At 34.4% G+C, this 24,121-nt stretch overlaps 4 protein-coding genes across 8 annotated transcripts; 2 read left to right on the plus strand and 2 right to left on the minus strand.

The window, feature by feature from the left end:
• Positions 1 to 1,980: 1,980 nt before the first annotated feature.
• On the minus strand, positions 1,981 to 6,156 carry LOC107426080 (tubby-like F-box protein 3). 4 transcript variants are annotated; one of them, XM_025077416.3, is made up of 7 exons: positions 5,936 to 6,156; positions 5,750 to 5,772; positions 5,006 to 5,655; positions 3,427 to 3,514; positions 3,036 to 3,165; positions 2,780 to 2,959; positions 1,981 to 2,549 (listed from the first exon to the last, which is right to left on the minus strand). In XM_025077416.3, exons 3-7 carry the CDS (start codon positions 5,351 to 5,353, stop codon positions 2,087 to 2,089), a joined length of 1,209 nt encoding a protein of 402 aa, XP_024933184.1. In that variant the 5' UTR covers positions 5,354 to 5,655; positions 5,750 to 5,772; positions 5,936 to 6,156; the 3' UTR covers positions 1,981 to 2,086. The 4 variants fall into 4 exon arrangements, with proteins under 4 accessions (XP_024933184.1, XP_015891667.1, XP_015891665.1 ...); XM_016036181.4 differs by lacking the exon at positions 5,750 to 5,772 and having other exon boundaries at positions 1,981 to 2,546; XM_016036179.4 differs by lacking the exon at positions 5,750 to 5,772.
• Positions 6,157 to 11,263: 5,107 nt separating this feature from the next.
• LOC107414236 (vacuolar protein sorting-associated protein 24 homolog 1) lies at positions 11,264 to 14,287 on the minus strand. The gene is made up of 6 exons (XM_048462137.2): positions 14,059 to 14,287; positions 13,783 to 13,859; positions 13,172 to 13,274; positions 12,243 to 12,364; positions 11,778 to 11,972; positions 11,264 to 11,688 (listed from the first exon to the last, which is right to left on the minus strand). The coding sequence occupies exons 1-6, from the start codon at positions 14,168 to 14,170 to the stop codon at positions 11,608 to 11,610; spliced, it is 690 nt and encodes a 229-aa protein (XP_048318094.2). The 5' UTR covers positions 14,171 to 14,287; the 3' UTR covers positions 11,264 to 11,607.
• Positions 14,288 to 15,930: 1,643 nt separating this feature from the next.
• LOC107426063 (sodium/hydrogen exchanger 2) lies at positions 15,931 to 21,607 on the plus strand. 2 transcript variants are annotated; one of them, XM_016036154.4, is made up of 15 exons: positions 15,931 to 16,260; positions 16,576 to 16,882; positions 17,020 to 17,138; positions 17,348 to 17,445; positions 17,620 to 17,679; positions 18,163 to 18,209; positions 18,309 to 18,503; positions 18,821 to 18,867; positions 19,126 to 19,192; positions 19,314 to 19,414; positions 19,558 to 19,659; positions 19,867 to 20,005; positions 20,094 to 20,156; positions 20,511 to 20,594; positions 21,043 to 21,607. In XM_016036154.4, exons 2-15 carry the CDS (start codon positions 16,715 to 16,717, stop codon positions 21,358 to 21,360), a joined length of 1,608 nt encoding a protein of 535 aa, XP_015891640.2. In that variant the 5' UTR covers positions 15,931 to 16,260; positions 16,576 to 16,714; the 3' UTR covers positions 21,361 to 21,607. The 2 variants fall into 2 exon arrangements, with proteins under 2 accessions (XP_015891640.2, XP_015891641.2); XM_016036155.4 differs by lacking the exon at positions 15,931 to 16,260 and adding an exon at positions 16,354 to 16,494.
• A 315-nt stretch (positions 21,608 to 21,922) lies between these two features.
• On the plus strand, positions 21,923 to 22,840 carry LOC107426028 (F-box protein At1g49360). Its single transcript, XM_016036115.3, has one exon. The coding sequence runs from the start codon at positions 21,923 to 21,925 to the stop codon at positions 22,838 to 22,840; it is 918 nt and encodes a 305-aa protein (XP_015891601.3).
• The last annotated feature ends 1,281 nt before the right edge of the window (positions 22,841 to 24,121 follow it).

Consider the following 24,121-nt stretch of genomic DNA (forward strand, 5'->3'; position numbering starts at 1 on the left):
ATTGTATTATGAAAAATGTGAAATTTCCTTATCTTTTTTGGCCTACCAGCTCCCTGACCTCAGGATTAATTAATTCTTTCTAAATTTCAACCTTTAGTTTTTGGATGGTGATGTTAATAATTTGGAGATTGTATATTACACTACAATTTATGTAATTTGGATTGCGGGATATTATCTATATTATTTCAATTGCATATGTGTGTTAAAAACTTGTATAGTATCCATGAGTAGACGATCTTTGTTGAAATCTTGCCAAGAAATAATACATGTTGCCATTGAACTTTTATTGGTAATAATGTTTGCCGTTGAACTTGTTACTAATAACCTTGTAAGATGATAAAATCTTCTGTTTTGCATATGAAAAGTAAATACTAATAATAATTTCCTTGTTTAATTAATTATCTGTTGTATGAGAAAATTGTTGATGGAACTATCTTTTTTGCGTGTGGCAGCTATACAAGAGTCAATATAATCAGAAGTTGGAAGATATTGACTTTTATGGTATGATATATATTTTCACTCAATTTATAGAATTATATATTTTATGATGTACTGTTTGATTGGATATTTATTTGGTTTATGATTTTGTTGTGGTAGTGGATGCGTGAAGATATTACTGAGAAAGTGAAGGCGGGTGTTGAGCATTCACAAATTACATCAGTATCGTAAGGTGGTGGAGTTGATTGGTTGAGTTTCTTTTGCAGTTGGCGGGGCTACTAAAAGCGCACATATGTTCTAAGCTAGATGTAGTTATAATTTAGCATATGAATATAATAGTACCATCAATATCAAAAATTTTATTAGTTATAAGATGATGTTTCTTTTAGTATTTGGCCATTTTTAGTGTATTTTTATATTTCATTTTCCTTTCTGTAATTTATGTAGGAGTGAGATTAAAAACGAAATATGTTTTTGTTATTTTATGATTCAATGTGACGGTTGGAACTCTTGTTAGTGCCCAAATTGCATATCCTTTGAGTTATTATTTTGTCAACAACTTCCTTACCCTTCTAGCCGTATACTATTAAAAAACAGCAGCGAAATCCTCGAAATAGATGAATTAAATTAGTATAGTAAACAAACTCATAAATTTTCGAAATCCTAATGACCAAATTTTTTTTTTTTTTTTTTTTAAAGAGGATTAGACTTGTTAAAATTTGGATGTATATGAGGATGATTAGTTTTACCTTATGCTTAATAGATTGCTTTTCATAATGCTCACGACATGCGTGGCAGTCGTTAACAGATATATATATTGGTATCAAAGCTGCTCAGGAAGTAGCAAATGCCTTAAGTGCAGAGATGGGATATTAGTAAAATCTTCAACATGGTAAATACTTCTTTCGCACTTTTTCAACCAGACATCTTAGTAGTACAATCGATCCAGTTCATGTGGGGTTGAATAATTATGATTACGCCTAGCTTGAATTTACATAGCACCAAGATAACGAAAAACCTGTTTAGATGGCCTCGTGAACCGATTCAAGTGAACGATAGTGAAACCTATCCCTATATTGTTCTCCATCCACTTTCTTTTCTTGTAGTTTTCTTTTGTTTTTCTTGTGGTTTTCTTTTGTTTGTGCGTTATAATAAATGTTATAACCAGTTCACTTTATAGTTATGTGTGTTTCGTTTTTATTTAATTAATCAGGGCTTTTGGGACAGAGTGTTTTTTTAATAAATTGAGTAAGATTGAGCGTTTGGAAATTTCAATGCTTCCAGTAATTTTCAAATAAAATGTGTTCAACTTAATTTACTGTGCGTCACGGGAAAATCGTAAATAAACTTCTTTCTACAACACATTAGAAAAATACAAAGAAAGTTTTTTTTTTTTTTTCCGATTTAGTTATTTAATAATAATTAAAAAATATATATAGAAATGGCAAAGTCAATTTTGATGCGGGCCTTTAGAAGAGGGACACAACTTCAGAATGCTATCAAGGCAAGGCAATGAAAAAAAAAAAAAAAAAAAAAAAGGAAGAAAGAAAGCAGCTTTCCAACACTAGATTGTGAGGAAAAAGCATTCCTTGAAGAAGAACTTGACATAAATACAAACTAAGTAGGGGGGCTACAACATGATTGGCAGTCATTCACAAGCGATTTTGGTGTCAAAGCTGCTGAGGCATATGGCAAATGCCTGAAATGCAGAGATGGGATACTGGTAATCCATGGTAAATACATCCTTTCCTACTTTCCCAAACTGGAGAATGACATTCTCATGCTCCTGCCCAGCAACCCCATTCTCTGGAGAAGCAACCAGCTGAAAATTCTTTACCGAAGCAACTGTCACCCGTCCATTGAAATTTAAACACCAGCATTGCAGTTGCTCATGCCATCTTGGGGCTTTGTTCCTTAGGACAAGCAATCCTTCACCTAGTGCAGATGGGAAACTCTCCAAATGGGTTGATTTTGATCTGAAAAAGGGAATGGATGGAAAACTATCCAAGCTGCCGTGTATAAATTCAGTCTGTGTTGGTGCCACACCTCCTGGCTCAATAGCACGAGCAGGGATTGCATCCATGACGCACTGCATTCTCCTAGGACCCCTGCTTCATATGTCAAAACCACCAATTGTTTTACTCAAATTTGATTTTATAATTTATTTAAAAAATAAATAAATAAATAAATAAAAACCAAACACCACCCTTCAAAGGGTAAAAATTCACGATCAGTTCTAAAAGTTTATGAAGACTTATCTAATTTATTCTTATATTCTATTAAGTCAGGAACTATTCTTATATTCTATTAAGTCAGGAAGTCCAAGTAACATTTGTTATACCTAGAGCCCAAGACATTCAACTCATATGCTATATGGGAAACAGGGTAGTTGCCAGCAGGAAATCTGGGGGAGACTTGCTTCATATTTACTAGCCTGGTAGAACGACATTTAGTGACTCTCGCTCCAGCATTTGGAGGCTGAGCATCATAGACTGTGAATTTGGTCCCAAGAAAGTTTGATCTGCCAAAAATGAAAATGAAATGATGAATTTACACATCAGAATGTTCAAGAAGGTGTACTGTCTGATAAATATTACCTCAATTTTCCAACATAGGTACTGCTTCCTTTTGAAACATCCTCAGAATTTAAAGAGATGATGTAGTCTGTGCAAGTAGGACGTCTACACTTCCTTGCAGCAAGGAGGAATTTTCCATCATCAGTAGAAACTGCCAAACAATTCAGGCAAAAGCAGAATATTTAAGTCTACAGCTCACTAGCTCAGAAAGGAGAGCTTAAATACAGAAAATGCAGGTATGCATAAGAAAAAGTAATTATCAACTGAGGCAACATTCTAATCAAATCCAAAAATATCTCGCATATCCCATGTTGTAAGCAGTAAAGTTTTCAGCAACCAACAACTACGAATTTCAGAAACCTAAACAAAATAAACCTAGATATGCATAGCATGCTAATACTCAGTTACTCACCTTGATTCAAGCCAAGGTAAAGATAATAAGTTTGGTTACTACGATTGCGCTTTATATAACACTGAAGGACAGAGTCCCTTGAACCAGGCTGCATTAAATAAATAACCAAAGAATTTAAAATATTCAGAGTTGAAAAAGGCAAATAATTGAGATTCGTAAATTTTTACCTTCCCATGATTGAATGAACTCAAATCAACCACAAACAAGATATAAAGAGGGAACTGGAGCCTATCTTTTTTAGAATATGCATTATATGCAGTGTTTCTAACAAAAGCCAAAGACTCAAGAGAAACAACAAAATTAAAATGCCATTAGAAAACCAATTTAGAATGAAAAAAAAAAAAAAAAAATTGTGCAGAACAAACAATATTTGCACATTACTCAATACTTAGTACTCTCTTATCCCGTATTTATCAAAACCTGAAAAAATGTTTCTCATTATGAACAATCATATTATACAGGACCAGCTATCACTTTTCCTTAAATTCTGATACAAAAATTAATGATCAGGGGTTTTAGAAACTAACAATTTCACCAAATCTAATATAAATTATGATACAGGAGAAAGTATTTCATGAAACACCTATCAGTGTCATCATAAAATAGTTGGTGTCACAAGGCAATTTATGGTTGCCAAATCAGGATTTATACATGTTTCTCTCTACCATTATGACTTTTAGGCAAACCCAATAATTTACAGAACTGCCAGCGAATCCCATATCCTTTAACCATTGGTGGACCCAGAATTTGGAAGAACTAGTGGCAAGAGTAATACCAAATTTTTAAGTCTCTCTTCTTCACATGCTCTACTGGTTACTAAATAAACTTCCTACACATAAATCACCACCAAAAGTTTGACGTCCCATAAAAAGGGTGCATTTGGGAGTGATTCCTAAAGCTCAAAAAGTGTTGCAGAGAGAATCAAATAACTTCTTTTGGTGTTTTGCAAAAACAATCTAAAAGTGATTTTTAGTGATTTTGTTTTAGAGAAATCACTACCTAGAGGAGGAATCATTTCCAAAAGAACTCAAAGATACATTCAACATACGGAGAAACGATTGCAGCGGAAGAAGTCAAAAAAAAGAAAAAGAAAAAACTGTTAAGAACCGATGTTGAGAAAGAGGTTGTTGTTGTCATTGTCCATAATCAGAAGATAACCAGTACTGCATTCAGATTCCCGTGGAAATATGTATGAGGAAGAAGGACCACCAGTGTTTTCTAAAGAGATGGTAACAAATTAGTTAAGTTGCTAGAGAGCATTAAATATTTTGGTGTCATGTGCCCTGTGTAAATCGATGTGTAAATCGGACACGAGACAAATTATAAAATGCTGACTTGACGTACTCGTTCCAAGAAATACTTTCTAGCTAAGAATAATAATTTTCCTCTCTCTTCAAATAAATTCAAGAATATTCCATCGTGTTAAAATTATATAATACTATATCACTCTGACATATAATAAGAAGCTGATTAAAGAAAGGCGAACAAACTAAGAAAATGAAACACAACTGAATTAGAATTAAGTAAAAGACAAAAAATCATAAAAGAATACTAAAGCTGAACTTTCCAGTTTCCAGACCTGCTTCAAGGATATTGGAAATGTCAGCTTGCCAGAAAATTCAGGGGATTTCACAATTTCTTTCATGATCTCTCTCCAGCTTCTGCAAACACCAGCACAAGCAACCACATTTTTCCTAGGAGGCCATGTATCTTCAGTTGCTTCTATCCTCATTAGCACATCCCTCAAAAGCTCCGGTGGCATGTTAGCCCAGCAACTCTGCTTCAAAGCATCAATCCTAACTGAGCTATCCTGAACAACCCGGTGTGATCTCGATCTCATCCCATAACTGAACTTAACATCGAATCCTTTTCTAGAAATGCTTCCCAGCTCACCTTTCATATCTTGAATAATACTTTTGAAAGACATCTTTTCCACTTTGGAAATTACCACTCTAACACCTCACATACCAGATCGAATGCAACCAAATAACATCAATCCACCCAATTGTCCCCACATTAATCACATTACTCATAGCACTTTATCCACAACAGAAGCTACTAAGCTTCATGAATCAAAACCCATGGTCCTAGAAAGCTAAAGCTCTATACTTTCTAATCAAAATGACCAATCAACACCAGAATTCTTCTCCCACAAATGTGATAGCCACCCACGATTCAGCCCAAAATGTATTAGAATACGGTTTACCCATTGATGCAGCAATTTAAGATCTATAAACACCAAACCCAACAGAAATATGAGTATTTTTTTTCTGTTAAAAAAAAAAAAAAAAAAAAAACAATATATGTAATAACTGAAAAGTACCCATCATAGATCAACTAACAAAGCTGCCAAATAGAAGCAAATTATCCGTTATTTTACATAGATCTCTCTTAAAATCGTTGCAAAAACAACATAAAGGAACTGAACAAGCGGTAAAAGAGAAACAAAAAAAAAATATTAAATTCCGACAGCTCACAAACTCAAACGGAGATTGTGAAACAAACAAACCTCAGAAATTACATAAAAAAAACGCCAACAGGAGACGCATTCCCGGTAAGGAGCTGGTACCCATTTTCAACGGCTGCCCAATAATGCAGCACAAAGGGTACGGAGTACAGGATTTTTTTTATGGTACTTTTGCCGTGATCTGTGTGTTCCGTCACTGCTTAAAAGAAAAGGTCTCCGAGAAAACAAGTGAGGCAGGGCAGTGATGGGGTTCTGTTACCAATACGGCCTTATCCAATGGTTTTTCTCTTCGTGTTTGATTACGGGTTCGGTTCCGGGTTTTGGGTATTTTAGCCCCGTTGGGTAAATTCCGTTTGTTAATGATAAGATTACTGACCTAACAGCCTAAACACGTTAAGGTTAATCTACGTCGCTTCAACCACGACGTGTCGTTTTCTCGAAAGGTGGGTGGGAGGGTTTGGTAAATATGGGCTTGGCTTTAAATTTTTGGGTTTTTCCCATAAATAGCCATTTTACAACTCCATTTTAGAAAAATAGCAAATTTTTTTTTTTTTTTAAAAACTAACCACCTTAGGACAAAAATATCTTTGATAAAATTGAAAATTACACAAAAGGTTTTTTTTACACCCTTTCCTTTCTTCCTCTACACAGCCGTTCGTGGGGATGGGGTTTCTACAAAACTATTCATGGGGTTTCTCTAAATTCTTTGCATTTCATCGCCTCTCACTCTCATTTTTTTGTATTTTCTCATATCTCAAACTAAAATCAGGTAAAAATTTTATCTTTTTTCTTATTAGATGAAAGTAAGGAAATATGTGTTTTTTTTGTTTTTTCTCTTTCTCTTTTTTCTTGTAAGTTTTATTAGTTTAGGATTTTTTAAGCTTTTTATTTGATATGGGTATGCAAGAAATTGATTTATGAGATGTTATATGTGATTTTAAAGATACTTAGGTGGCATATGGTTTGAAAATGGGAGAAATTTTGTGTAAAACTGAAAAATCGTGAAAAACAGTAAAAACGGAGGAAATTTGGCGAAAAAGATGAATTTCCGCCAATTTCCTCCAGTTTGTCAGTTTTCGCAAATTTCCGCCAGTTTTCCGCTAGTTTTTCCGCCATTTTTCTGCCAGTTTTCCGCCATTTTTCCGCCAGTTTTCCACCAATTTTCCGCTAGTAGGAAAAAGCTATATTTGGCCCAAAAAAAAAAAAACAGAATCAACTTTTTTAATACAGTTAATATGTTTGTTTAATATTATTCAAAATTTTATATATTTATTGATTTAGTTTAACGTTATTCATTTAATTTTGTAGTAAAATGGAAGATGATGACATTGTAATTGCGGTTTTATACAATGGAACATTGGTACAAAATGATAGTGGTGATTGGGAATATCGAAATGGTAAAAATGTAATGGTTTCCATCGGCAAGAGATGCACAAAATCAGAATTAGAGGATGAGATTTTCAATTCTATTGAGATAGATCGAAATGAATATTTGCTAAAGCTAAAATGGATATATGAACGATGTGATAGGGATGTGAAATGCTTTCTTCAAGAAGTGAGGAATGGAGGGATGACAATGATACGGCCTCCATTGTATGTTGAGGTGATTTCAAAAGTTGAACATGTATGTAGAAATGTTCATCAAACAGCATTTGCTTCGGATAGTGGGAGTAATCTTCATTCTTTTTCTTGTCCTCCAATTGGCGGTCGTCTACCACAAGCTTCCGGTACTGAACCAATTCTAGCTACATCTTAGGAAATTATGGTTCAAGAAACTCAGTTTAGAGATCAAGTTGATGTTCGTGGGGCCTGGACATCATTTAACATTCACGAAGGAGTTGATGTTGGAGGTGACTATGCTAAACGGTTTCCTAACGACGAGGAGTATGAGCAGTTGCATCATATTGATCATGATGAGAATTACAATGTAGCAGGGGATGATGTTGGTCATAATGATGTAGATTTTGATCATGAGTTGCCGGACAATGATAATGATATGCATTCTGAAATGAACAATGAAGGAGTTGATGATGTTAGGGTTCATCGTGCTACAAGTGACCACATATCATCGAGCAACAGAAGTGGTTCTATGGCCATATTTTCGTCAAAGTTCACTGGCTGTGAGAGCATAGTAGTTGGACAATTATTTCGCAACAAACGTGACCTACAGAATAAACTGAGTATCTATTGCATGCGAGAAAATAAGGAGTTCAAGGTGACACGGTCAACTACACAACAGTATGAGGTTGTATGCTTGGAAAATACTTGTAAATGGCGACTACGTGCAACCACATTTAAAAATGGAGAAATATTTGTTGTGAGAATTTTTGATAATGTACACAGTTGCTCGTTAGATATCGTGCATCGAGAACACAAGCAAGCCAGTAGCCGGGTTATCGGGCAATGTATCAAATCTAAATATGAAGGTATTGCACGTGTTTACAAACCCAAAGAAATTCAATATGATTTTTTGCAGAAATATGGGGTGAATATAAGCTACAAGAAAGCATGGAGAGGTAAAGAGTATGCACTTAACAGTGTTAAGGGATCTCCAGAGGAGAATTTTGCTAAGTTACCTGCCTACTGTTATGAGTTAGTGTCGAAGAACCCTAGGACTGTTACACGTATCATAACAGACGATAATAACAATTTTGTATATTTCTTTATGGCGATTGGAGCAAGCATTAGGGGATTTAAATCCCACATAAGACCCGTATTGGCTGTTGATGCAACTACATTGAAAGGGAAATACAAAGGGTACATGTATGTTGCATCGGGCATGGATGGCAATAAGCAAATATATCCTTTGGCTTTCGGCATTGGAGATGGAGAGAACGAGCAAGCATATACATGGTTTTTCCAAAACCTGAAGGATGCCATCGGAGATTTTCTAGATTTGGTGTTTGTGAGTGATAGACACCCCGCTATTGAAAGGGCATTACGCAAAGTTTTTCCCAATGCATACCATGCATTGTGCACGTACCATATAAGCAGAAATATTAAAGCAAATAGACATACAAAAGATGAATTAATAATACAATGTTTCATGCTCGCAGCTAGTGCATATTTGGTTGAAGATTTTGAGTTTTATATGGGGCAAATTGAGGCAAAAAACAGTAGGGCTGCCCAGTACATTCGATCATGTGACCCTACAAGGTGGGCACGTTCTCTTTGTCCATGTAGAAGGTACACTATCATGACCACCAATATTGCAGAAAGCTTGAATGGCATTCTGCTAGATGCTAGAGAGATGCCAATAGTAGCATTAATAGAGCACATACGGGATTTACTGCAAAGGTGGTTTTATGAGCGACGTACTGCAGGTGCAAAATTGACAAAGCCTGTGACTGACCATATGGAAGAGCAACTCAAACTACGAAATTTGGAATCCATCAGACTACGTGTGAAAGCCATTAATATGCATGAATTTCTTGTGGAAGGTGAGAGTTTGAGGGGTACAGTTAATCTCCAATCAAAAACATGCTCATGCAAAGTCTTCGATCTTGATCAATATCCTTGTGATCATTATATTGCCGCTTGCAGAGACCGAAAAATTGCTCCTTATGGCATGTGTTCTCATTACTACACCGCGGATGCATATCGTGCAGCTTATGCTGAGTCCATTTATCCTTTGTTAGATGAAAAACAGTGGCATGTCCCGGATGACGTGGCAAGTCGCATTATTCTTCCACCAAGATGGACACGTAGACGAGCCGGTAGACCGAGGATGCAACGCATACCATCCGAAGGTGAAGATGTTATTGGACGTAGATGTAGCCGATGCGGTGGTGTTGGACATTATAGGCAAAGATGTACGAATCCATTGTCTTATGCTTCGAATTAGAAAGTTTTAATTTAGTGTTATGGTTTAATATGTTTTGATAATTATTTCATATTTTTTTTTTTTTTTGAATTTAATCCTAAATGAAAAGAGGCTTTCTGGAATTGATTTTCAATATTTAGTTTACATATCATTTTATGAAATGTCCAAATGATTTTGAAAATAAAAACAAACATATATCAATTTTTTTTTATTTAAAATGGTTATTGATTTTAAATGTCACTACATTTTTTGTTAATTCCATCTTCATCTTATATAATATTTGTCTCCACTCCCAATTTTTTTACCCTACTATTAACTTATATAATCTATTAGAAATTGATTTTCCAAGTGGAGGAAATTAGTTTCTAATAGGAGTAAAAATTATTCAACGATTTCCGCTTGGAGGAAATGTTTTCCAACAGGAGGAAAACTATTTCCGCTTGGAGGAAAATTTTTCCACCTGGTGGAAATTTATCAAGAGGCTTCAATTTTTCTTCATATGGGATTTCCGACTGGAGGAACGTTTTTCCTCCATTTTTCCTCCAGTAGGAAAATTTTTCCGCCTATAGGAAATATTTCCGACAAGCGGAAAATTTTTTAAAATTTGCAATTGAGCTCTTAAGGCGTTTGTGCATAACGGAATTCTAATAAATAAACATGGCACATTTCCTATAAGGTCAATTACTTATCCTTACATCAATACCACATTGTTATCTTTGTTAAATGAACATTATAAGCCACCATTATAATTTTTCGTTTCAAATACACTCAGTACTATACGACTAAATGTTTTAGATGTATTCGGATGCAAAATACTAAAAATAGCATGTTCAACAGTCTGTAGGCAAGCATCCTTAACTTATTCAGAAATATGACTTCGAACAAGCAAGTTAAGTTATACGGAAATATAACTTCAGACAATTTAAAATTGTTAATGAAAATTGAATAAATATTTGGTTGTGTAAAGAAATATTCTTATTACTGTATAATAAACAACTCTTAAACTAATGCTTGATACTTGATAGAAGGTAATCTATTGCAGTCCACAATTGGCCTAGTATGCCTTTTAACCTTCTAGTTGTAAGGTTTCCTTTGAGGAAGCATTATTTCCAAGAAAGTCATTGTCATGTGAGCATTGTTGTTTGCAAGCTCATAGTATCATATCTTAATCGCTCTGTAAAGCCCTCTGTATGGGATCTTTCAAATAATTAAATGGAGTTAGATCTCAAATCCAGTTAGATCCTAATGGATCAAACACCTGTAAAGCATATGAAAATGATGGCAACAATCCATGAATCCCTGTGATAATATTCCAAGATTGTGAATAAGATGTTTAAAGCATATGCATCGGCTCTCCGGGCTCATTTGGGATATAGAACTGATCAGGAGTTTCTGGTTTAATCCAGCCCAATCCTTAATGCCAAAGCTCTATTATCAATATCCAAGTACACATTGTTAGATTTTCTGCATACAAATAGGGATGATCTGCCCTTAACAAGCAAGGTCAAAGTACACAAAGATTAGGGCCGTTCATTTCATTCACAAAATCTAAAATTCTCATGAGCAGTTTCATGAAATTCGTTTTTTTATTGATGTTGATGAGATTATGAAAGTTACAATGCTTCAAGAGCAACACAAATTTCCACCATGGTAATTATAAATCGGGTATAGACAAAAGATACATTCCGCACTTCAATGTTACACAAATAACCATCTAACTCACAACTTCACAAAAACATTGCTTTCTAATATACAGTGGGTGCTTCCTCGAAGTTCTCTTTGTTAGTGATAATTAGGCCAGAGGCGCCGCAATCTCAATCTGTTCAAGAGGCCACATGCAAATGCACTGCCCAACTTCTCCCATAATGTTATGGTAGGCTTGATCTCTGACTTATGACCGTACTTTGGCCAGTCGAGCTCTTATTTCTTCCAATTCTTCCTCATCATCAACACCCTCGGGTATTGCTTCCTCCTATATAAATATAAAATTAAACATGTTACGCTTCTTCAATGCCAGAAAGTAAAAGCTTTTCATATTACACGACAGTCAGGTCAACATACCTCCTGTCCATTTTCTGATGTCTGAGAAGGTTGTTTTATTATCTCCTTCCTGATAGCTTCAGGAAGCTCTGCGGCAGTCTCACCAGCAATGGCAGTCAAAACCTTATCAACCTCTTCTTCTATCTCCTCTTCCATATCCTCAGAGTCTAGTGCTGAGTCAACAGCATCATTTACAATCTCCTCAATCACCCCTGCCTACAAAATCAGTTTCTTCAGCGGACAACTCAATTGGATTAATAGAATATGAGAACACAAAAATGAGAGGCTGAATAAACCTAAGAATAGGAAATTGAAAGTAAAAACTTCAGTTGGATATTAATCTTAGCTAATTCTTTTTTAATCAAAGAAAACACTGCTAAAAAAAATGCTCAACAAAAGGCAGTTATAACCTGAAAAACTACACTTTATCCACCGAAAAAGGTATATTTTTACACTCTATAAAGTAAAAGTTAGCAACAGGCATACCTTGGTCATTTCTTTGTTGAACTCTTGCATTGTAGTAGCCACCTCTGGAGCTTTCATGAGATTATTGACAAGCTTCATAACATCTGCACTTTTAGATAAATGCCCCACAGTACGGGCAATAGCTGCAGATTCACCAATTTTTTTTTTAAAAGAAAGGAAATTTAAAAGAGGTAAAACAAGCAGACAATAAGCATTACCAGCAGTTCATAAAATAGATTACTAACCACTGTTATAAAGATAATTTATCCTTAATGCAAGAAACATCATTACACTGGTTCCTTTTGCACCCTACATTGCAATAGCCTAGACTTGAAAGTAAAAGAACAAATTTTCATAATGGGTCAACATAAAAATATCATAGTCAGTACTGTCTGATTCAATTCCCCAGTTCATTTGTTATGAAAATTCAACATGTGATAAAATTAACCATCTTATCTTCTCAACCATCTATCTCATGTCTATGTCGGAAATATGGTAATTCTATGGAATGGATTAGATTATAAAGGAAAGTTAATCTTATATTTTCAAAATGAAGACTGTCATCTTTGTACAGGAACATGTGACTAGTCTCGAGATTGTCTTAAAAGATTATTCTTTGCATGAGGAATCTAAGTTGTTGTTCAACTCACCGACTCACTTCATCCATCATGCACTCTCTATCCAAGTAATACAACAAAAATATTTTCTTTTAAAATCAAACTAAGGCTATAGAAATTCTTAACCTTGGATATGATCCTATCATTAGTCTCTTGGTTATCAAAACAAATTTCTATCAAATTAAAATAGAATTCTGAACATAATCCATTCAGGCAGAGATGCAACTACACTGCTTAAATTCATAGACAAGCAATAACAGAAATCAGAGATGAGTGGATAATAATTTATAAATAGAAGTTCCATCGGTGATAAAATAATTAAGAACTTCGTACCAACACTTTCCCTAAGGTGCATTGATATTGAATTGAGTTGTGCCTTATTTTCATAAAGACGGGTCACTGTTTTTCTTGATCTGACAATTTCTTTTGCAAGTGCCTGAAAATAGATACGCAACGAAGACAATTCATAACAAAGAAGGGAGGGAGGAAAACTACGGTGCAACCAGCAAAAATTTTTTAAGTACAACAGCCAGTAGGCCAAACCACAGCACAGCTAAATTAAAACCAATGAAACTAGGATAATCGTCCTCTAATGTAGGTAGAAGCATAGATATAAAACCTCATTTTCCATGTTTAAACCAAGTTGCAAAAACCCATGATTTGCTATAAAATGTACATATTTGTAGCGAGTGTTGATAGCTCTTCCATGCATGAATTAGGTACAAATTTAATTTCTATAGAGTAATCAAAAACAAAAATAGCCAAAAATTCTACTGTCCACCATCAGCTCAATTGAATTTAAGCAAAAGATATATTTTTATGGAACTATAGGTGGAAAGCAAGCATGGGAATTCGATAAAGTGATCAGAACAATTATTGGAATTCAATAGATATTATTCAGTAAAAAAAAAAAATGGTGTAAAACCAGGTTCATAAGCAAGTACCTTAGCAGAGACCATGTCATTCCTCTTGGCAGCTTCTCTAATGGCTTTCTGCACACTTTTCTCTTCTCTTTGTATATCTGAAAGAACCCATTACAAAAGAACCCGAATTTAACAATACCCAGAAGCCCATAGAGCTAAATTTATGCATTTGTGAATCTAATAATCAAATTATCCTAAAAAGAAAATAAATAAAAAATAAAAAATAAAAATTTGATGCCAAAAAAACACCCAAAAAAAAAAAGGGAATTGGGTGTTAGTCGAAAAAAAAAATATAACCTCGAATCTGACGTTCAATATTGCGGCACTCTTGGCGGAGTCTACACTGCCAATCTCTCAATTGTTGCTGTGGGTTTGGCTTTGGCTTCAAAATGTTCATCACCTTCTCCATATCTTTTTCAAATTTATTCCCTGTTAGGGAGAGACAAGGGCCAAAAAAGGATTGCTCTCAGATCGTGAGCGATCCAAGCCTTTGCTCTCTTCCCCTACAAAGGATAAAAGATTTAACCCAAAACAAAAACAAAAAGGTTCACTCCTAAGAAATTTGATAAATTCGTCAAAAAGTAGTCAACTTTTTCTTATAGCTTTCCATTGGAGGCTTTCGTTTTGAAGCAAGAACAAGGATACAGAGTTTTTCTCTTGGGTTTTTTTCATAAATAACCACCTTAAGGGTATTTTAGTCCAAACGGGTAAAATATTGGTTAGTTTTTAAAAAAATAAAAAAATTTGCTATTTTTCTAAAATAAAATTGTAAGGTGGCTATTTATCAAAAAAATCCTTAAATTTTTATTTATATGGGGCCGGGTTCTCCACTTGCCACGTCTCTTTTTTTGGGGATAGAGGAATTGCTCCACGTGTCGGAGCTGCCTTAACCTGGGTATAAATTAATTGTTCTATAAATATTAAATTGGACCAATAGAAAATTTATATATGTTTATATATACACTCTTGTTTTTTTTTGGTTAAAAATATACATCCTCACACATGTATCGATAATTCTTTTGTTTTGCATGCCTGGGACCACATTTAGGACTGGCATCATCGATTGAAAGCATTTATTTTTTTTTTTTCGGTTTTAAAAAATCATTGATTAAATGCCGTCTCCTAATTTTTTAAAAATTAATTTAATAATAAATCAAAAAATTTTATATTTTATATGTTCATATTTACCATTATGAAGAAGTTGTTTCACAATCATCAAATTTAATCTGTATGACTTATCTAATTTTACGATTGAGAATAATTATATTTTTTCATGTCATGAACCACTTTTTCAATTGTAACATTTTTCTATATATGTTTATATTATCATACCGATCCATGATATTATATATCTCACAAATAAAGTTCAAAAATAAAATGTTGAGGTTGTTGAGATCATGAACTACTTTGAGCTTGAGGTTGTTTCTTCTATCTTTTTAGGTCATTTGTTTGTGAATTTCCTCGGGCGAATTGACTACAAATTTATCCATAACAATTATAATTTGGAAGTAATGGTATCATCAAATTTAAACTCCTTTGCTCTCGTTGCATGTTGATGTTTCTTTTTTACTTTAACTTGTTTTGTTTAGAAGTTTGATTAATAACAAAATTGTGTTTGTGAATAGATTCGAAAACATGATTGGATTTTTGTTTTTTTAAACATGATTGGAATTCCTGTTTGTTTCCAAATTGAACATGGAGTTATTATTATGATCAAAATAAAAAAGAAAAGAAAAAAGTGACTCACTACTTTATCAACATAAAATTCCCCCCCCCCCCCCCCCCAAAAAAAAAACATTATAGATATGGATAAGTATAAATAAGGATGTTATTAATTATTTTTAAATGATATCACATCCAATTATGGTAAGATAATAAAAGAAAACTACTTAACTTTTATATCGTTAGATTTGGAAGCTAAAATTTGAGTTTTAATAAATTTTGAATGATCCCGTACCATGATATTATGTAATGAAAAACTACAATTTAAAGCATATGATCCTACTAGAAAATATCTTTTTTTTAAAAAAAATAAAGATATAAATTCAAACATATCTTTTCAGCAAAAAAACAAGAATAAATACAGATATATATGTGTGCAAATATTTTTAATTTAAAGTTTGGAAGTTTCCAACTTATAATTTCAACGACCTTTCCTGATGGCAATATTAGCGTAGATTCCACAAAAAGGTAGTATAGTCTTTCTAGCTCGCTGCTTAATTCTTACAGAAACATTTGTGGTTGATGGATCGGACGGCGTACATATGAAGATGAGAGATAGCTTCCCGTGTTGGCTACTACACCGTATAAACAACACCCTTGCACCTTCCTTTCGCGGTCTTTCCCGTCTCCGCACCTGTGTCAACATACAATATTCCTATTCTTATTCCTTTCCAGCATCAACCAAAGGAACAAAGATTCTTTCTCTCTTTAGCCACTTCAAATTTGCATCCGATTTGTATGGCACACACAGTTTACCCCATGCAAAAGGAAATGGAGGTCAGCAATTTTTTTTTTTTTTTGGTTTTAAAATTTCTTTCAGTTTTCTGTTTGGTTTTCAAGAATATGTAGGAAAAAAAAAAAAAAAAAACATAAAATGTTTTAGATGTCTTCGTCCTTAAGTTTTGTGTTGCTTTGTCTTTTTTCCAACTCCAAAACAAAACAAAAAGCCTCAAGCTCAAGAAAAAAACTAAGCTCAGTTTAAATTAGGCTTCAATTTTATTTTTACTTTCTGTAAGTAATTATCAAATTGTACGGTTGGAATAAAGCTTTCTTAAGGGTTTATAGTTCATTTTTAAATTGTAATTTTTGCAGGGTTAACATGGCATCTGAATTTATTTAGCTCGACTGGGAATTTCTTTGAGCGCAAAGACTTTAAGAGAGCCATTTTTTTATGTTGAATCTTTCTAGGGGGTGAGCTTTTTAGACCATTTTTGAAATTTGAGGTGGCACCATGGGATTCAGTTTGGGGTCTCTTCTTGGGGGGTTGAGATCGGGCCCCGATGAAGCTTCGGTAAATTCTGTTACTCTATTTGTGTTGCTCCTTTGTTCCTGCATTGTGATTGGTCATCTTTTGGAGAAGAACAGATGGATGACTGAATCAGTTACTGCCCTTGTCATTGTAAGTTTCGCTGTCTTATTTGTTATATTTAGAACTGGGTAATGGCTATGACCCATATCTCATTGGAAAGATGTGTATTTAGTATATTGCTATTTTTGGCTATTTTGTGGATAATTGCTATTGGGGGCTGATTGCAGGGTCTGTGTTCTGGAATTATTATTCTACTAACCACTGAGGGAAAAAGCTCGCGCCTTTTACTTTTCAATGAAGAATTTTTTTTCATTTATCTTCTTCCACCGATTATATTCAATGCTGGGTAAGTTTGGTCCGTTTTATTTTTATTTAGAAGCATGGCATTGATTTATAACAATTGCTTATTCTTTTGTGGCAATGTTGTCAGCATCTATTCCTCAATGGTTTAAACATTTTCATCCTATGAACGTACATTTAAGTTGTGAATATTGTATTTGATTATGGAGTTCCTTATTATTATTATTTTATTTTATTTTTTTTTCTCTTTACCAGTTTCCAGGTCAAAAAGAAGCAGTTTTTCCGAAACTTTATCACAATCAGCTTGTTTGGTGCTGTTGGTAGCTTGATATCATTTGTCATAATATGGCTTGGTATGTTCAGAGTCTCCAAGTACAAAAATAAAAATAAAAAATAAAAAGAAATACATGTAATTTAAATACCAGTTGCTGTTTGGTAACTTCATGTGTAGCTTGATTTTCATTTTTATTTTCAAGAAATCCTTTTTATCATTTGCTGCTGATTTAACTTTCAGAATCTTGATCCAGGTACATTACAGTTATTCAAAAGTTTGGATATTGGCTTCTTGGAAGTGAAAGACTATCTTGGTAATTTCTGTCACTTTATCATTTTTCAATCTACATATGCCCTTAATCATTGTTGCTTTTTTCTTTCTGGGTTTCAGCCACCCGCCCTGTGGAAATTAAAATTTATTTATGTGGCTCAGATTTCGAATTTCTTTTTTGCTTCAACCATAATGAAATGCTGACTTCTTCATTGTTGTTCTAATGTATCTCTTAAATTTAAGAACATCTTCCTAATTTACATTCCCTTCTTTTGCCTACAACAAGTATCTATGTCTCTCTCATATCGTGAAGCAAGGTGTTAATATTATAGTTTGAGATAGACACTTGTAGATTCACCCTCTATGCTTGAGATTTGTTTAGTTCGCAAGTTGCATAGAGATCATGCCCGTTAAAAGCTAGATCTTCAATCAGAGCTTAAAAATTGTGATGGATCTGAAATATGTATTGATACCTCTATTCGTTTGAGTCATATGCCCTTAACATGTTTTGCTTCGTTACTTGTAGCACTGGGAGCGATCTTTTCTGCTACAGATTCAGTTTGCACCTTGCAGGTATAAATAGTTTTAGAGGCCATGGTTCTGTTGTTACTAGAAAAATGCAAGTCAATTATGGGAAAATGGTTTCTTATTGAGTTTTCTATGATATACCAGGTGCTTAATCAGGATGAAACACCTTTACTCTACAGTCTAGTCTTTGGAGAAGGTGTGGTAAACGATGCCACATCTGTGGTACTTTTCAATGCAATCCAGAAATTTGATCTCTCTCACATCAGCTCAACCATTGCGTTTCAGTTTGTTGGAAATTTTTTATATCTATTTTTGACAAGCACATTCCTTGGTGTGGCAGTGAGTCTCTCTCTCTCCCTCCCCCTTATTTGTGCACACTATTTACCTGCGGCACACGTCTGTATTGTCTTTAGCTCTTGCATTGGATTACTTCTACTTCTCATACTTAGTGATATGGGTTGAGATTAGAAAATGTAGATGTCATCTTGAATATAGTTTTATTGGCATTTGATATAAATAAAATAGGTAGAGAAAGGGTTCTGGGGACATGTAGATTAGGTTCTATGTATCCATAGGGAAGATCTAAAATGTTAGACCTTTCTTCATGCATATTTAATTGTTATTATCTATTGACATCTACTCTGTTATGTGTACAGGTTGGATTGCTTAGTGCATATGTCATAAAGAAGTTGTACTTTGGCAGGTAGTTATTGGCTATTAATTGTTTTACTTAAAATGTATTTGATTGGCATGATGTCAAGTTTCATTTTGTGTTATATGGCTCAATGTTTTAAATATTCACATGAAAACACCCTTGATTTTTTCTTTTTCTTTTCCCTTTTTCTTTTTTTTTTTTGGTGAGTAAATAAGCGAGAAAGCTTAACTGTCTCTTTGTTTCTCTGATTTTTCCTTAGTCTTTTTTACTGCAAATTGAGTGTGTTGTAACTATGCTAAATTTCAGGCATTCTACTGATCGTGAAGTTGCGCTTATGGTTTTAATGGCTTATCTTTCTTATATGGTGGCAGAAGTGAGTTCTTTGTATAATTTATGAATCCCTATTTATTTAGTGTAAGATATTGCTGTGAAAGAATTGTTGCACAAGTTTGCATTCTAATTAAAATTTTGGTGAATTGTATTTTGTCATACAGCTATTTGATTTGAGTGGCATTCTTACTGTATTCTTTTGCGGGATTGTTAATTCACACTATACCTGGCATAATATGACTGAGAGCTCAAAAGTAACAACCAAGTAAGTTATGCCTAATGGCAATACATCCTTAATGTGAAACCAAATTTTCTTTTATTTCATGTTATCTGAGTTTTGTGTGTGTGTTGTGAAGTTTGGTCTGAGTAGTTAATTCACTGTTTTCCATGCTGCTACGATATATGCAGGCATACTTTTGCAACATTTTCATTTGTTGCAGAGATTTTCATCTTCCTATATGTTGGTATGGATGCCTTGGACATTGAGAAGTGGAATTTTGTAAGCAAAAGGTAGTGCTGTGTTATTACTTTTTAGTATGATCATGTAAATAAGTCTCATGACCTCTGTACTTATTTGATATATTTCTGAATGTTGACTTCCATCATTTAGCATAAAAGCTTTCTGCATCATAACATTGTAGAACATCATAAATTTGCTTGTTGCAAATGGTGTTTATTATGTTTATTTCAATTTTGAGTCCTATTTTAATTTTACAGCCCTGGAAAATCAGTTGGGGTCAGTGCAATATTGCTTTTCCTGGTTTTGGTTGGAAGAGCAGCTTTTGTATTCCCTCTGTCCTTTGTATCCAACTTAACAAGGAGGTCTCAGAGTGAGAAAATTGGGTTCAAGCAGCAGGTAACATAGTTTTGCTGTTGTGTTAGGCTTAGTTTTTGCCAATCAAATACTTACATTACTAAGAGTGGCTCATTGAAAATTTTTATAGGTTACAATATGGTGGGCTGGACTCATGCGAGGAGCTGTATCCATCGCACTTGCTTATAAACAGGTAAAAGAATGGGATGGATTTTATGGGTTGACTGCTGTTATTTGAGTGCCAGTTCATTTGCTGTGAATCCTGAGATGCAAAGTTTTCAGTCAGTCTTGAATGCCATTGTACGTATGTAGAAACGATCATGCTGTTTATATAGATTAGAGAATAGATTGCAACCTCCTCGTTTAGAAGATTGGCACAATCTTGACTGTTGGTTTTTCATGAATGACCAAATTGAGTATATTTTTGCATGTTTATGTTTCTCTCTTTACAATTGTCAACCATCATGGACAAAGTATAATGAAACATATGGAGCGTTGGCACTTGTTATATGTTAATAATTCATTATCTGTGTTGATGTCTTTGCAGTTTACAATGTCAGGGCATACTCAACTACCAGGCAATGCAGTCATGATTACCAGTACCATTACAGTTGTTCTTTTCACTACTGTGGTAAGAGCTGTGAAACTCAAGACCAACACACACACACACACACACACACACACAAAAAAAACTTTGACCAGCTGTTGCCCAGGCATTTTGATAGACCTCGTTTAAGTTTGTTGCAAAATTGTGGTCAACAGTCATCTTGAAGCATTGATGCCATCATTTTCCCTGAAAACTAGTGGTTTAAGGGGATTGACTCTTCCCCTCTCCACAAAGCCTAAAATTTGTAGAGCATAAATCTTTCTGTCCCCGGGTGGGCATACTGAAGTTGAAAACTCTAGTCCTTTATCCTCTAGAAAAGCAAGTTGATAACATTTTAATCATTGTAAGATGTCCTGGGTATTTATTTTTCTATAAGTAGACGAGATGTACTCAGATCAGATGATAACTGCTTTTTTTAAGAAGAGTGTTCTCAGGATATTAAAATCTTTAATTGCTTTTTGTACAATTGCAGGTGGGTGGATTATTGACCAAGCCTCTCATAAGGATGTTGCTACCACAGCCTAAACAATCAAGCAGCATGCTGTCCTCTGAAACTTCTCAGAAGTCTCTAACTGTGCCGCTTCTCGCTAATGGCCAAGATTCAGAAGCTGACTTGGGTGCCAACCACATTCCTCGTCCAACTAGTCTGCGGATGCTCTTGGCAAGGCCAAGTCGCTCAGTTCATTATTACTGGCGAATGTTTGACGATGCTTGCATGCGTCCCGTGTTCGGTGGCAGGGGTTTTGTTCCTCCAGTCCTTGATTCACCCAAGGAAGACATTTTGCACTAGAAGCAAAAAATATACTACAGTAGCCTGTAGGATATTGAGGTTGTGTGATATATAGATAGTGTAGCTACCGGTTCTGGTGGTAATTTTGTTGATAATATAGCAAATATTGTTGTATTTTTCACTCTTTGTATAAATTATTAATCCAGGCATATATGCCGACTCTAAGTAACTTTGTCAAGGAGGATGGTACACAACCTTAGTTGTAATTAAATAATTTTGAAAAGCAGATTCCGAGCTTGAACTTTTAGTGTGGTTGCAGATTTTATCGTTTTTCAGTCAAGAAATTTTTTATTTTTTTTTCTTTTTTATTTTTTTTCTTATTATTTTTTAAATGGATCAGCTTGCTGCAAAATGGAGGGATAGGAATGTAATTTGATATTTGTCCACTGGAAACTCCTTTCCTATTCGGTCTCTAATTAATCCCACCAATAGCTGACTTTCCTTGGCTTTTTCTATTTCCTAGTGCTGTTTGGTTTAGGATTTTGTCTACATGCATATAAGTATCACCTTAGAGAATCCAAACCAGCAAAGTTTCGTTTATTTTTTTATTTTTGACGCAGCCATGGGTGATCTTCTTCAATCTCAAGAGCCACAGCCACAGCCACCTCTTCTGTTCTTGCTCGGAGAACTCTCCGGCGAAACCAAGCATGGTTTGGTCGACCCAATCGACAACACGTTCAACAGCATCGACTTTCCTGAACTCGAAAGCCAGTCCGAATGCCTTTCTTCCAACTTCGGTTGGCTACTCATACTCTCACGTGAAACCTCTTCACTCTTCTTCTTCAACCCCATTACTCGTCACAGAATCGACCTCCCATTCTGGAACCATCTTTTTGCCGTCGCCGCTTTCTCTGCTCCTCCAACCTCCCCTGATTGCTCTGTTTTCGCCGTGGAGATGCCCAAGTACTCTTGCAGACTTCGTATAGATACTCTTAACGTGGGACAAAAGGCTTGGACCCGCCATGGCTACTTTAACAACATAAAAACCACCTTCACTGGCGTTGTCGAAGCAGCCTATAGTAAGGGATGTTTGTACTGCGTGGATATGAGGGGGAGAGTTGGAATCTTTGATGGAAAACATGGAAGTTGGAAGGTTGTTCCTTGCAAAGGTTTTCAGAAAGTTCAAGTTCCTTATCTGGTTGAATTCAATGGAGAAATATATGCAGCAAAGAAAGGAGCCTATGGAGAGGTTGAGAAACTTGAGAGGTTGATCATGGACGATAATAGGGCCGTTTGGAAGGAGGTAAAGGATTTGGGTGATGTTGATGTATATCTTGGACCATATGGTTCTTGTTTTTTGCCTTTGCATGGTGAAAATATGGAGAAGAAGTTTTTTATTGCTAATCTTAGACCTAAATCGATGTATCCAATCTCCACCGTTGATCTTGATGACTGCATCTGTAAGAAGAGTTCAATCTCGGTTCCCGAATCCTATGGTTGTTATTACACACCGGTTTGGATTCAGAGGCAAAACCCATAGTTTTCTTCTATGAATGAAGAAAGTTTTTCGTTTGATTCCTTATTCATCTACGTTTGGATTTTTCTTTTTCTTTTCATACTTGATTAATTAAATGTAGAACTTATATCTCCAACTTTGTTTGATTTGTCATCGTTGGTTTATTGCTTCTTTATTGTAATTCTTCTATTGAGAAATTCTTATTATTATTATTATGTTAATTTGAGCTTATGTACTTCTTAAGTTGATCATGCAGTAGAATAAGCCATTACTAAACTTCTCACAGCTCGAAAGGGGCATATAAAATTGATTTAGAACTACAGTGACATATGGAGTAATATGATAGTTGGAATTAAAGAAAAAAATGTGTCCATTTTTTTTTTTGGTTTTTTTAGTCTTAAAACAATAAACCCAGCCTGAAGGTTACTAACTTTTGTTGGCCTTTAGAGTCCTGAAGTAAAATATAGGTCGAATTTTCGTAGGACTGAGATAGTAGAATGAACTATTGATTAATCAAATCACATATTATATTAATTACTGTGTCAGAACTTTATTTACAGTGTGTTGACCCAAAAAAAAAAAAAAAAAAAAGTCTATCTATATTGTGTTTGTTTTCTCGTTTCAACTTTGTCGCTTCTTATCTACCAAGTGCTGTTGCTAAAATCCAAGTTAAAAACAAAAATACAAACTTAATATTTGGTTTTACCAATTAATGTTTGTCAAATTCATCCAAATTCCTAGCTATATATTAGGACACATTGAGATTTTGGAAGCACATGTCCGTGATTCAGTTTTTTATGTAAAACCTATAGAAGTACCAAAACAAATTCTTTAAAAGGACATTTAAAACATGGTTCTAATAAACTGACATGCTATTCAAGGAAATTTAAGCTCAAAATCATTATTACAAAAAATCTTCAAAATCAACTAATAGAATTCAATAATTTTGACGTGGAGAAATAATTGAATTTATTAAGCAAGAAATTAAGTTCATGATCAAAAGATTAAAAAAAAAAGGAAATTAAATTAATCTACGGTAACCTTAACAATATATAATCAAATCCATTATGTTCATATCCCTAATAGTTAAGTCAAACTTGATTATATTCAACAAAAATGTCAAACTTGATTATCTATAATATGTATACAAACCAAGCACCAAATTTATGATTTATACAAAACAAAGCAAGCAAATTATTATTATATAACAAAGTCCTTTAAATGTCTTAGCAAACACATTACCAAAAAACAAAAACAAAATTCATGGACCAGTATTTTAGACCGTTGCACCAGATTTTCCACGTG

This window comes from Ziziphus jujuba, chromosome 9, assembly GCF_031755915.1.
Source record: "Ziziphus jujuba cultivar Dongzao chromosome 9, ASM3175591v1".
NCBI lineage: Eukaryota > Viridiplantae > Streptophyta > Magnoliopsida > Rosales > Rhamnaceae > Ziziphus > Ziziphus jujuba.